A 13695-nucleotide genomic window follows, 5' to 3' on the forward strand; every position below is an offset into this window, starting at 1 on the left:
AGACCCTACAGCTGAAGTATGGGTGCCTTTCATGTCCCCCACCTTGGAGCCCCTCCCTGCCTGGGGGACCTAGGGTCCTTCAGAAGCTAAACCTCCATCAGTAGGACCTAAAAGGCAGATGGTCCTGTGTGGAGCTGTTGCCCAGAAACTGGGGCTCCTCCGCTGTTCCTCTCTTGCCCCTCATAAACCCTAGTACTCCCACATTACACTCAGTGCTGGTACTTCTAAGGGGAAAAAAAAACTAAAATGGGGTAATTTTGCAATCGGACTGACACACTGCATAGAGCTGCCGCATCTATTCAGTATCTGGAGGCTTCGTTACCACCTCTGAGGCCTAAAACCCCCAAGAAGCAGGGGTGGGGTGGGGGGCAGCTCTTACCGGAACTTGAAGGGCAGCTGTCTGGATGGGGGTGGTGAGGGCAGTGAGGGCTGGGTTCTGGACTGCGGCCATCACAGGGCTGCCATCTGTCTTCAGTGTGGTCAAAACAAGGGAATCTGTCTTGATGATCTGAGGCTGTACCAGGACCTGGATGGAAAAGGAAGAAAAGGAAAAGGAAGGTAGCATTACTCCTCTATTTTGCATTACTTCTTCCTGCATAGACCCTCCAGAAAAGAATGAGAAAATAAAATTTTCATAAAACTGAGAATGTAGCTTGATTACTGGGTTGCCGGGGAGAAGGCGTACAGCTAAAGAGGGTTCTGGGTTGGAAGGCTGAAAGGCTTTGAGGAGAGCAGTGCCAGCGGCCTAGCGGGGGCAGAGCAAGCATGGCTCGGGTGGACAGTGGAAGGGAGCGAGACCTGATTGTGGACAAACTTAGGAATGTGAGGAAACCGGCTGGGAAGCAAAAATGGTAAACCTGGATTGCTTTTTTTTGGTTTTTTTCCGGTACGTGGGCCTCTCACTGCTGTGGCCTCTCCCGTTGTGGAGCACAGGCTCCGGACGCACAGGCTCAGCGGCCATGGCTCACGGGCCCAGCCGCTCCGTGGCATGTGGGATCTTCCCGGACCGGGACACGAACCCGTGTCCCCTACATCGGCAGGCGGGCTCTCAACCACTGCGCCACCAGGGAAGCCCCTGGATTGTTTTTTAAAGTTAACTTACTTCATTAGTTAGAAATACAGTCCACTATGATACATGGCTTAAGAACATTCTGGCACATTTCTTTTCAGTTTTATACCCATTACATGTGTAAATGAGTGAATACACCAGAATTTACTGAGTTTAGGCGGGTGCCGGCGTGCATCTGCAGACGTTTTCCCTGCCAGGTCTCACGGGTGCCTCGTGAGGTCCAGGTGCCCCTACCTGCCCTGCAAGCTGCTCCCTCACACTCCGCTGGCCCTGCTTAGCATGCAGACCACATCTTCAACTACAGGCTGGCCAAGAGCCCCAACCAGGGCCTCCCTGAATTCTTGTCGGCCACCTACCGGGACCTGCTGCACCTGGGGCGCAGCAACCGTCTGCACCGTGGCCGGGGCGAGGGTCTGCAGCGTGCCATTGGCTGTCTGTGTCAGCACCCGCTGGGCCTGCACCGTCTGCACCTGCTGCTGGATGGTGACCGGCTGCACCTGGGAGGATGTCACTAGGCTTTGGACTTGAGGCTGAAGGACTTGGGAGAAGAGGAGAAAAAAAGTCACGTGGACGAAGAATGCATTATGTCACCGTAGCTGTGGCAACAACCGAGGTTGGAGTGCCTCCTAACGATCCCAACTCCCCACCTGTTGCTGAAGCAGATGTGCACAGCCATTTACAAGCTGGTCTAGATGACAAGAACATCCCATAAGGGCTGCGTCAATTTCTGAGGAACGAGTACAAATTATTTCATTACTCCGATGCTGGGGTGGAGGTGAGGGAAGCTAATCAGCAAGTGACTGCACCCAGCAAGGGAGTTAACAGATGTTGAGAACCAACTCCCTGGGGCTTCATTTCCTCCCATAAAATGAAGGGAAGGTGCACTTTGGGATGATGGTCTCAGGTTTTTGCTTTGTGGCCTCCCCCCAGCCCCTAAACCCTTGAAGCCCATTAAAGACCTGTCAGATCCTTTGAAATTAGTAGAGCAATACTAATCCCACCCAGGGGTCCCCACAGGGTCAGAGAGCAATCTGATGAAAAGGTGCCGGGACACAGCACAACACAGAAAGTCACTCATTCACTCAGCACACACCGAGGGCCTACTGTGAGGCCTGCCACTCGGAGACACGGCACCTATGTTAAAAGGTGTACTCTTCTCTGCAGTGGATGCTCAGGAGATGTCTCCTGGATGAATGGTTCTCAACCTACAGGTGCTGAGATCTTCCTGGTGCCTGGGTGAGTTTCAAGACTAATTTTATTCAAGCCCCCACCTCTAGTTACCAGGACAGCCCTGTGGCTACTGTGCCCGTTGGAGTCTTTGACCACGCATCCTTGAAACAGGCACAGTAGACATTAAGGTATTTGAAGAGACTGAATGTGTTCCTACACCACTATGGTTACGGCCAGCTACCGAAACCTCAGACAGGGCCAAGTTGATAGGCTGTGTCATCCCCAGAGAGGACAGAACTATTTACAGTCCACCTCGGAAGTGTCTGCAAACTGGCACAAAAACTTCTGAACCAACCAATCGTTATCACATTTGAGTTCTGAGTCACCTTGAAAGCTGGTAGCTGCATTCTGGTATATCAGAGGCTGCTGGATGATCCTCGTCTGGGGAGCGGTGCTGAATGTCGGGGTGATCATTACTGTCTGCTGCTGCAGCTGAGCTGGAGGCTGGGGCTGGGGCTGGGGGCGGGGCTGAAGAACGGGAGCTGTCCTTGGCGGAGGGGGAACTGCGGTGGGGGGAGCCTTGACTTGTAGGGCTGGAGCCTGGGGGGAGGTAGCCGAGGGCGAGAAGGAAGGTAACGGGACCTGGCTGAAGGACCGCTGCACTGAGGGGTCCCCGGCTCCGGCTCCGCCACCGCTGCCGCCGCCATTGCTGCTGCCACTGTTGCCACTTCCACCGCCACCAGGGAAGGAGCTGCACAGCTGCTCTGAGAACAAGTCAGGGAACTCTCCCACTTGATTGCTGACAAACTGGAGCATCTCTGTGAGCAAATGGAAAGGAGTAACTCTACTGCCAACCAAAATATCTATTAACTTTCAAATTTGCTTAAGAAACGGAGGCATGAAAATCCAATAGCTTTCCCAAGACACTGCAGAGATGGGTCGCCCCTCTCTCATGTGGGGAGTGGGACAGGACTTCACTTGCTTGATGTTCTTCTCCCTCCTCACCACCTCCAGGCTTGTTCTACCCACTTTCCTCATTGTCTGTACCAGGCCTAACAGGAGCTACCTCTGTGCTGGGTGAATGTCCCTCTTGGAGGATACGGCTGGTCGCGTTTTACGGTTGGGGTAGTCGCTGTCCTGAGTCTTTGGAGCTCAGCAGCCTTGCGCTGTGAGGCCACCTCCAATCTCAGCACTGCTCCCCATGACAGGGGAGTCCCCAGACCCCAACTCTCCTCACCACAGGCAGACTCTGGGCCTTCTCTCCAAGATGGGCATATCCCTGGGCACTGCTGGTACCCTCAGGAACACCCGGGGATGATGAAGTTGGTGGCCTCCAGGTCATGGAACTTTAGAGGTGGAATGGATGGAAAGATCATACACGAAGTCCAGGACAGGGAAATAACTCGGCCAAGGTCACCAGCTCATCAGGGCACAGCAAGGATTAGAACCAGTTCTCTGCCTCCCAGCCTCGCCTTCTTCGACTGCACCCCAGTGCCTTCACTGTCAGAAGGTCAGGGCAGAACAGCCCGGGCCCTGGACCCACCTGGCTGTGCGCCTTTCCTCTGGGCAAGGAGCCCGTGGAGCCAAGGGGATGTGTCCGCTGGACAGCATGCCGCCTTCTATTGACAGATCACGCTCCAAGTACCCGGGACCCCTAAATTCCCAGCCCAGAGGGCCTCTTCCCCTGCTTCATCCTCCCAATGGTTTACCCAAATCGAACTTAATCCATGACTAACAACTCACCTCTCATGACTCCTTCCTCCCCATAGGGCTGGCTCCCCATTAGGAGTCTGGGGCCTCAACTTTGACCCGGTTATGTTCAGATCTACAATTCTCTACCCTGTCCACATTCTCTCCCCTTTCCTCTCCAACACATTCCCAAAAAGCTACTGCTTGCTCCTAAACTCTGGCACCCTCCTCTCAAAACACTCAAGGCTGCAGGATGCTCTGATTTGGTCACCAAAAAGAAAAAACAAACAAAAACGAAAAACAAAGCCCCCAAACACTATCTCCATTCATTCGTCAAACCTCCACCAGCAAGTCCCTCCCAGGTTTCTAGCAGTGTGTGTGTGTGTGGGGGGGAAGAATCTGGGCTATAAAGAGTCTTATGTTAGGCAAGCAGAAAGCTACCAGGGGTTTCCAGCATGACCTCCACACAGGATAACTGGAGCTTAGCAGCTCAGCACGCTCAGTGTTCAGTCAGTCCAACCTGCTGGCAAAACCGCATCTCACAAGATTAAATGACTACACAGTGGTGTTATTTACCAACACCTCGACACTCTGCTCTGTCCCCACTCAGCCTGTCATCTGTGGGAGGGAGAAATGGGCAGAATGCCACAGATATTGTAACCTGTACCAACAAATTCCAATTCCTTGTACATGATTAAACTAAGAAATACCCTCAAACTCAGCACAAAATTTAAACAAAACACAACTTGGTGCTGACACATTCCAAGCACAACACAATATTATAAAATGCTTTAAGAAATTAAGAGAAACCTAATAATTCGTTGAGCTTTCCAGAACTCCCATAAAATCCTGACTCTGGGGAATCAACACAGAGGACTACTTTGTGAGCCAAAAGAACATCACTCCCTGGCTGATTGTTCTAAGCCATGGAAAGCTAAGGAGGGCAAAAGAGGCCAGAGGGTAGATGGGCACAGGCTTTGGGACTAGGTGGGTCTCAAAGGGCCCATCTAATCAGCTGTGTGAACGTGGGCAAGTCACTTCTTTCTACACCCCCGTTTCCTTCCAGGAGGCTGCCACAAGAAGACTCACTTGGCTTCTTTGTGGTGAGGATTAATAAGAAAATTGATGCAAAGTGCTTGGTGGGGGGCAGACCCTTACAAAGGTCCCTATCAGTGGTGCTTCTGACGCCCCACTAAACAGGCACTCGGCCCCACTTATCCTGTCGAGTGCTCTCTAGAACCTTTTGTCGGGGAGACATGGGCTGGCTGGTGAAGTAATGTACAGAGGTCACAAAGCTTAGTTCACAAAGCAGGTTAAGTGTGTGTAGGCAGATGGAATGCGACTGCTTCAATTAAAAAAAAAATCCTTTTCGACCCACACATGAGGAGCTCCTGGGAGCTATCTCCAGCCAGGCAGATGGGCACGGGGCTGAGGGGCACAGAGGAGCCGTTAAGACTGAGCATTTGAAGGAAGAAGTAACGAAGAGGTTCTTTGAGCCACTGCGGCAGCAGGCACGCTGGGCCTCCCGGGGACCCGTCTGGTCTGCAGTGACAGAGAAGGGGAGTCCCCGGTAAGTGGAAGGAGGCCCACCCAGGCGCAGATCTGCCCTGAACCTGGGGGCTACACCTCGGGAGCTCCCCACGGCTCCTGGCTCTTCCCTGCTCCCATCATTCAATCATTCGTGTGCTACGGACACACAGGCTCTCGTGTCCGCAGAGAGCCATGAAACCTAGAGAAGGAGGCCTGGGAGAAGGCAGTTTTTATGGAGGTTTGAAAATGATGAAGTTTGGCTAGACATGGAAGGCCAGACACGGGCCTCCTTGGCGCTGGGTCGGCCACCCGGGCCTGCAAACCCCAGCTCACCTCGAGGGGGTGCTCCTGTCAACCACCCTCCCCCACCAAGCCACATTCCTGTGTTTAGCTGCTTCATAAACTAAGATTTAAGTTGCTTGATAAAGTAGGCTGGGCCCCAAGAAACTATATCTGGGTTTTGATCACGTAACCAAAATTAGAGGCTCCGGCTGTCACCTGTGCCTGACAGTCTCAGGCTTCATCCAAGGAGACCCCAAGTTCACTTGTACTTTACAGAGCTCGTGACCTAGAGTGACCTAACATAAGCCACTGTGTCTGGCTCAGTCTAGTGGCATCTACCTCAGAATGAGGTAACTCGAAATCTGGTCAGATTAATTCTGGTCAAGAATAAAGAATCGGAAGCCCCAAATGGGGTAACGTTGTCTCCAAACTGCAGTCAGTCAAAAATTCTTTCAGTGGGTATTTGTTACCTAGCCCTGTTAGGTGCTAGAAGAACTACTTTTACAGAAGTCATTTATTCTTATATTTTGAATTTATTATGGATCTTGTGTTAGACAATGTTTTAAAATAATTTTCTTTTTTAAATGATAAAAGTAACATTCGCTACCAAAAAATTTAGAAAAAGTTAAATGAAAAAGTAAAAAATAAAAATCATCCAGCAGGGCTTTCCTGGTGGTGCAGTGGTTGAGAAGCTGCCTGCCCATGCAGGGGACACGGGTTTGAGCCCTGGTCTGGGAAGATACCACCTGCCACGGAGCAACTGAGCCTGTGTGCTGCAACTACTGAGCCCGTGTGCCACAACTACTGAAGTCCACGCGCCTAGAGCCCGTGCTCCCAACAAGAGAAGCCACCGCAATGAGAAGCCCGCACACCGCAAAGAAGAGTCGCCCCCACTCCCCGCAACTAGAGAAAGTCCGCGTGCAGCAACAAAGACCCAACACAGCCAAAAAAAAAATCATCCAGCAATTCCACCACCCTGAGACATCTACCGCCAGTGTTTTGATGTGTATCCTTCCAGACTTCTTCCTATACAAGGCTTGCTTGCAAACACAAATGTGCACATGTGTAGGATGGTTTTATAAAAATGGGATCATGCTGAAGATGCTATTTTGTCCCTGCTCCCTTTGGGAACAATACATTGTACTGTATTATATTAATGCACCAGACTTTAACCACTTAGTGATGATGGATGAGTGCTTTCATCTTTTCAGCATTATTAACAACTCTGACAAAAATCTTTGAACAAGCATCTTTTCCCATTTATCTGATTATTTTCTTAGGATAAATTTCTAGAAATTAGATGGCTGGGTCAAATGACAGGTATATATACTTTGGAAAGGTTACAACAATCTATACACTTGCCAGTGTTTCCCCGCATTTAATGGGCTGGCCAAAAAATTCAAGTTTTTCTGTAACGTCTTATGGAAAAACTCGAACGAACTTCTTGGCCAACCCAATATTTCTGTCCATTTGATAGTGGGTAAAAACAACATCTAACTGTTCTTCTAATTTACATGAATGCGTATTAAATGAGGTCAAACGTCAACCCCCATTTTATTGGCCATTTGTATTCCTTCTTTGTAAATTGCCTGCTCTTGACCTCTGTTCATTTTTCTACTGGGCTATTTGTCTCTTTTTAGTGATTTTTAAAACTTTCATATATTATGGATATTTGCTCGTTCTTATATATTTTCAAATATTTGCCCCACTTTGTTGGGTTTTTTGTTGTTGTTGTTGTTTTGTTTTTTTTGCTCAGGAAAGAGAATGGCATACTCACTGAGAGCTACCCCGGCCTAGCGCTGTAACCTGGGCCAAGTTTTACCTCTCTGAGCCACGGTTTTCTCACCTATAAAGTGTGGCTAACAATTATATCTAACTCGTCATGTTGTTGAGAGATAATTCACATGGAACCTACAGCACAGTGCCTGGCACTTAGTATTAGCTAGTACATGTTATACACAGTGGTTTCTGACAGTTAGTTTTGCTTTGACTTTTTTTTTTGGAAAATTCAGATTTGTTCCAACGCATTGGATATATTAGGGAATAATTTGGGCATAACATAAATTTCGTGTTTACTTATGCATGAAAGAAACACTAAAAAACGCAAAAAACCATACCCAGCTGAAATGAGCCACACAGGAAAACAAAAAATGCACACACTTCAAACATCCATCAGCTTGTCAGATCACCTGTATGCGTTATGAGCTATATCCCTCCACATCTGGGGTCAGAAATTTCCATCCGACTTCAGAAAGCCTTCCTTCCATCACTTCACAATAACTTGCGAGCTATAACCTTCCAACGCCCACTTCCACAAGCAAACCTCAGGTCTTTTTTAAGGTAGAGTGCTACATTTATTGTGGTAGTTATACATTTCTTAGCCACTTAACATCTGTGCTGTTTAGGGGGTCCTATCTTATTTTTTTATTTATTTTTACCATTTAATTTTAATTTTTTTATTGGACTATAGTTGATTTACAATGTTAGTTTCAGATGTACAACACAGTGATTCAAAATCTTTATAGATTATACTCTATTTAAAGTTATTATAAAATATTGGCTATAGTCCCTGTGCTGTAAAATAAATATATCCTTGTAGTTTATTTATTTTATACATGGTACTTTGTACCTCCTTATTTTTTTTTTTAGAATGCCTACTTATTTTTTCTCTCTCTTTTCTGGTCACCTATGAAGTTGTATTTTTTTTGTTTTTTTTTTTGCGGTACGCGGGCCTCTCACTGTTGTGGCCTCTCCCGTTGCGGAGCACAGGCTCCGGACGCACAGGCTCAGCGGCCATGGCTCATGGGCCCAGCCGCTCCGCGGCATGTGGGATCCTCCTGGACCGGGGCACGAACCCGTGTCCCCTGCATCAGCAGGTGGACTCGCAACCACTGCGCCACCAGGGAAGCCCACCTATGAAGTTTTTGAGTGTTATGACTCTAACCCCACTTTCCCCATAAGCCCTGTGGTTTTTACTGTGTAATTTTGCATAGTGCGGTAATTTTTAGGAATGTGTATGTTGCATTACAGCAGAACAATTTCAGTCCTGTGCAGTAAAATTACATGGTTTCTAACCCAAAGATCATAAGGATATTGACCTAAACTTTCTTCAGTTACTTTTGTTCATTTCATCTTTTCACATTAGGTCTGCCCAACAAACCTAAGAACACAGAAGCCTGGTGTGTGATGTGTAAGGCTGTTGGGAGTGAGATGGACCATAACCAGTGGGGGATAGGGAGGTAAACACAAATCTAATACCCAGCAAGAATCCTTCTTGAGCAACAAGTATCCTGCTTTCAAGCTGACGATCCTGTCTCCCCCTCCTAGATGATTTTTTTCTAATAATTAAAGAATCTTAAAATTAAAAATAATAAAATAAAATGCAGACCCATATCAAGCCTGAGGGTCAATGGTAAGATAACTCTTCCTTTTTCCACCATTTTGCTGTTTGTGATCACCACTGCTTTCCCAGGACCTAAAACATCAGTTATCCCCATTCAAGTCACCCAGAGGGGCAGGTAAGGAGCTGGGCTGTCAACCACACCCTTCAACCCAGAAGCCCTGAAATGCAAGCAATAACAGAAGGAACAGAGGGACAGTTACAGCAGGCAAACTGCTGCCTTAAAATTGTTCCACTCAAACACCAGGAGGCACATCCATTTGGTAAGAAGCTCAGAGCACAGGGACAGAACTGTGTACTTCAAGGGAATTCTGGGTCACCATCTTGGGGAAAGGGAGTCTGAAGGAGGCACCGAATGACACAGGATGACAAACTAGGGACCTGGGCATCCTATATTTTAAGCGAGGGATGACTGAACTCTTTTGACTGGCAAAGAAACCACAAAGGGAAATTGGGTGGGGAGGTGGGGTTCTTAAATGCTTGTGCTCCACAACACACACAAATGTGTCATATATTCCTTTGCACATATCAAGTATTACATAATAAAATAAAATATTTGAAAATTAAGAGAAAAAGAAAACACAAAGAGAAGCCAAGTCATTCTCAAATGGCCTCTGGTCTGCTCTGTCTGGCTCTCTCGCCACCCGCCCAGGCTGGGTATCAGGGGCAGCCCCAGAGGGCCCCAGCTCAGCTGGCCGGTCCTGGCTTCTCTGGTCCGACACAGCAGGAGACCCGGGCCAGCTCTTGAGTTTCAATCAGAAGAGAGTGACCTTCCGCACTACCTTCAATTGCTCTTTCTTCTTTCCGCTGCCGTGAGTTCGCTATGAATCCCTGGCAGGTCTCCTTCCGTAGTGTCACAGAGTTGTTATCTCTTTGCTCCACTTCCATACCCTACCTTGATTTCAACCGCAGCCTTCAACCCAGTGACAATCGTCTTCTTTGAGTATCTTGTTGGTCCAATAGTCTTTCAAAGCAAATCAAACTTCTTGAACATGAGCTTCATAGCTTCCTACCAATAGCTCCCTCCTACTCCAGGGGATTTCACTTCCCACTCACCTTAGCTCATCATCCAGCCTGGAAAAATACCCACTCCCTTCCTTTTTGGCACAGGCCTTTGCGGGGTGGGGGAGGGGTGCCTTACCCTTTCTGCTTGTTACAGCCCTCTTCCTTTAACTGCACAATTCCATTTCAAAATGACTTACAATTTCTTTCACCAAGGACTCTTTTCTACCTCAGATCCAGCCATCTTTTAGCTCTTGAACCCAACTGTGATTTATTTGTTAAAAAAAAAAGTCTAAAACTTGAAAATGTGGGAAATTAAAAAAAGTACAGTTCTGGGCTCCCCCGGTGGCACAGTGGTTAAGGATCCGCCTGCCAATGGAGGGGACACGGGTTCAAGCCCTGGTCCGGGAAGATCCCACATGTTGCGGAGCAACTAAGCCCGTGCACCACAACTACTGAAGCCCACGCGCCTAGAGCCCGTGCTCCACAACAAGAGAAGCCACCGCAATGAGAAGCCCGTGCACCGCAACCAAGAGTAGCCCCCGCTCGCCGCAACTAGAGGAAGCCCCAGCACAGCAATTAAGACCCAACACAGCCAAAAAAAAAAGAAAGTACAGTTCTCTTTAAAGTCATACCAGAGCATTATCTAAACTCTGGTTTAGACAATGCTTTAAAGGTCATCTGATGCTCTACGGAAACATAAAGTTGTCTGACTTCCTATTTACTACTGATTAGGCACACAATCTGTAAAATTAGATGTTCTCATGTGGAAAATAAACAAGTTGCAAGTGATTTCTCTCTGGTAAAAAAAATAACCTTGAAAGCTTTGTTTTTATTGCCCTGTAGGACATTAACCAGTTATGCATCTAAATTTGCAATCTTATCTCTTTCCAACTATGTACATATCAGTTTCTTGCATTCCCCTTGACTCCAGCCTGGTCATCCTGCTGGTTTTCTCAATGTTAATAAATCTTTGGTATGTGCTGATGATATATTAGTATGAGTATGTTTTTAACCTTAAAAATTTTTATTTTGCCATATTACATACAGTAAGATATGTTTTTTAATGCTTTTCTTTTTTTAAAATTTATTAATTAATTTATTTATTTTTGGCTGCATTGTGTCTTCGTTGCTGCACGCGGGCTTCCTCTAGTTGCGAGAGCGGGGGCTACTCTTCATTGTGGTGCACGGGCTTCTCATTGTGGTGGCTTCTCTTGTGGCAGAGCACGGGCTCTAGGCAAGCAGGCTTCAGTAGTTGCGGCACGTGGGCTCAGTAGTTATGGCTTGTGGGCTCTAGAGCGCAGGCTCAGTAGTTGTGGCACACGGGCTTAGTTGCTCCGTGGCATGTGGGATCTTCCCAGAGCAGGGCTCGAACCCGTGTCCCCTGCCTTGGCAGGCGGATTCTCAACCAGTGTGCCACCAGGGAAGCCTTTTAATGCTTTTCTTATATCTTGTGTTCTACAAGCACCTAGACAAAATCTTCCACTCCCCTGTACCTCTCCAGGCACTAAAGCACTCTGGTAGTTTAAAAAATTGGCATCGGGCTTGCCTAGTGGTACAGTGGTTGAGAGTCCACCTGCTGATGAAGGGGAAGCGGGTTCGTGCCCCGGTCCGGGAAGATCCCACATGCCACGGAGTGGCTGGGCCCGTGAGCCATGGCCGCTGAGCCTGCGCGTCCAGAGCCTGTGCTCCGCAACAGGAGAAGCCACAACAGTGAGAGGCCCGCGTACAGCAAAAAAAAAAAAAAAAAAAAAAATTGGCATCGATTCACTGAGATGCCCTCAAATGCAACCTTCATGCAATCTATAAAAATGGCAAACATGCTTTCTGAACCAAAACTGAAAGGGACACCGCCTCACAATGGGACAAGATATTTTTGAAATTTGGATTACCCTGGAAAATCTGGACAAATTTATGCAATTTCTGCAAAGCTTCCACTTTTGGTGAAGTAGGTATGTAAATACAAGAGGTTTTAAATGTGTTGAACACCTACTGTGTGCTGACCCACAGAGATGATAAAACACCCCTTGGCCACAAGGAGTTTGTGAAAGTGACAAATCTGGTCTGTGGTGACTGTCACAGCAGACGAGGAGGACAGAGGGGATACCAGAAAACCACTGACTCCAGCAGGTCGAGCAGCCTCCTGAAGAAGCTGGACTGAAGGCGGATCAGGATGCAAGGTGAATTCCAGGCCCAGGGACACCCATAAGCCAAGGCTTGCAGGCCTGAGCAGCATGATGGGCAGCTGGAGTGCACCAGGCTGGGCAGGTAGTCAGGACCAAATCATGAAGGGATCTGCAGCTCATGATAATGAACTTGGTCTTTCTCCTTATTAAAGAAGGAAAGGCCACAGCGAGTTGTCCAAGAATGCTCTAGGAAGGGGAGCCCTGCGGCTCAGCAGCTGCTCACTCTGGTTTGTACAGGGGCTGCTGACCTGCCCAGAGTCCCCAGACATCATGAGCTCATTAAGACTCATTCTGAACCAAAACTTAGGGCTGAATTCTGACTTGAGAGGAGAATATCAAAGTAGCTAAAACAAAAACTAGGATAACTTCATCAACTGCGGGAGAGACTCTTCTGAAAATCAATTAAAAGTTCTGGTTATATATGAAAACTGGGAAACAGGCCACCTACCTCTTAGGGACTGTGTGAAGGAAGTGTGGCAAAGAATCATATTAAAGTAGAAAAGCAGGAGGTCAAAAAGGTAAACCAAGACTTAACTGGAAGGCCAAACAGCATGGGGATTCCCAAGTTTAAATTCAAAGAGAACTGGCTGTGGAATCAGCAGCACTGGGTTGTGAATCTAGTAATGTCATTGTTGTGCTGCCTTTGGAAAATTCATTACTCTCCCTGAGACTGCTTCTTTACTTATAAATATGGGAATAATCCAAACTCCAATGGATGCATATTAATATACAGAAATATGTCCAGCACATAATAAAATGTATTTGACTTTTTCATAGTTTCTTTTTTATCATAACATTTGAAAAAGGGACATCTCCAGGTTAGATTCCAATTTAACCTCTGAATAAAAGCCAATGGTCACATTACTGATGTTTAAAAGCAAAAACAACTCAGTGACAAAGCTAATAAAACTTATTTTCTAATTAGAAATCAAATTTATAGTTCATATTTTATTTAAATGCACAGAAGGTGGTTATGACTAAAATTAAGTTAATTTCATATTGATTCTATGTGAACATGATAGTAGCTACCACTGATACCTACTTAGTACTTTACACAAACCCAGATGCTAGTATTATTCTACTTTACAAGTGAGGAAAAGAAGGTTCAGAGAAGTTAAACTACTTTCACAAGCCTCTCACGTAAGCTACAAAGTGGCTGAGCTGAGATCTGAATTTATATCTTATTTAGGTTTGTCTGAGTCTCCCCTCTATGCACTCTATTTCCCCCTACAAAACAAATATTTCTTGGATTTTACAACTTGGGAGAAAGATGCAAGACAGACCTGGAGTGACAGTAACGTACGGGGAATCTGGCTGTGTGTGGAGGGGGGCACTTAATGTAATCCATCTCATTACTCTCAATATGA

General features: G+C 47.1%; 1 protein-coding gene across 1 annotated transcript in view; it reads right to left on the bottom strand.

Moving 5' to 3' along the window:
- Positions 1 to 13695, bottom strand: part of SREBF2 (sterol regulatory element binding transcription factor 2) — a 62175-nt gene that overhangs the window by 35927 nt on the left and 12553 nt on the right. The window contains exons 2-4 of the mRNA XM_081249731.1: positions 2626 to 3057; positions 1426 to 1607; positions 380 to 526 (exon numbers count right to left, since the gene is read on the bottom strand). Coding sequence (XP_081105857.1) covers positions 380 to 526; positions 1426 to 1607; positions 2626 to 3057 — 761 coding nt within the window. The remainder of the gene's footprint in view (positions 1 to 379; positions 527 to 1425; positions 1608 to 2625; positions 3058 to 13695) is intronic.

This window comes from Mesoplodon bidens (assembly GCF_964165515.1).
Source record: "Mesoplodon bidens genome assembly, chromosome: 11".
NCBI classification, from domain to species: Eukaryota; Metazoa; Chordata; class Mammalia; order Artiodactyla; family Ziphiidae; genus Mesoplodon; species Mesoplodon bidens.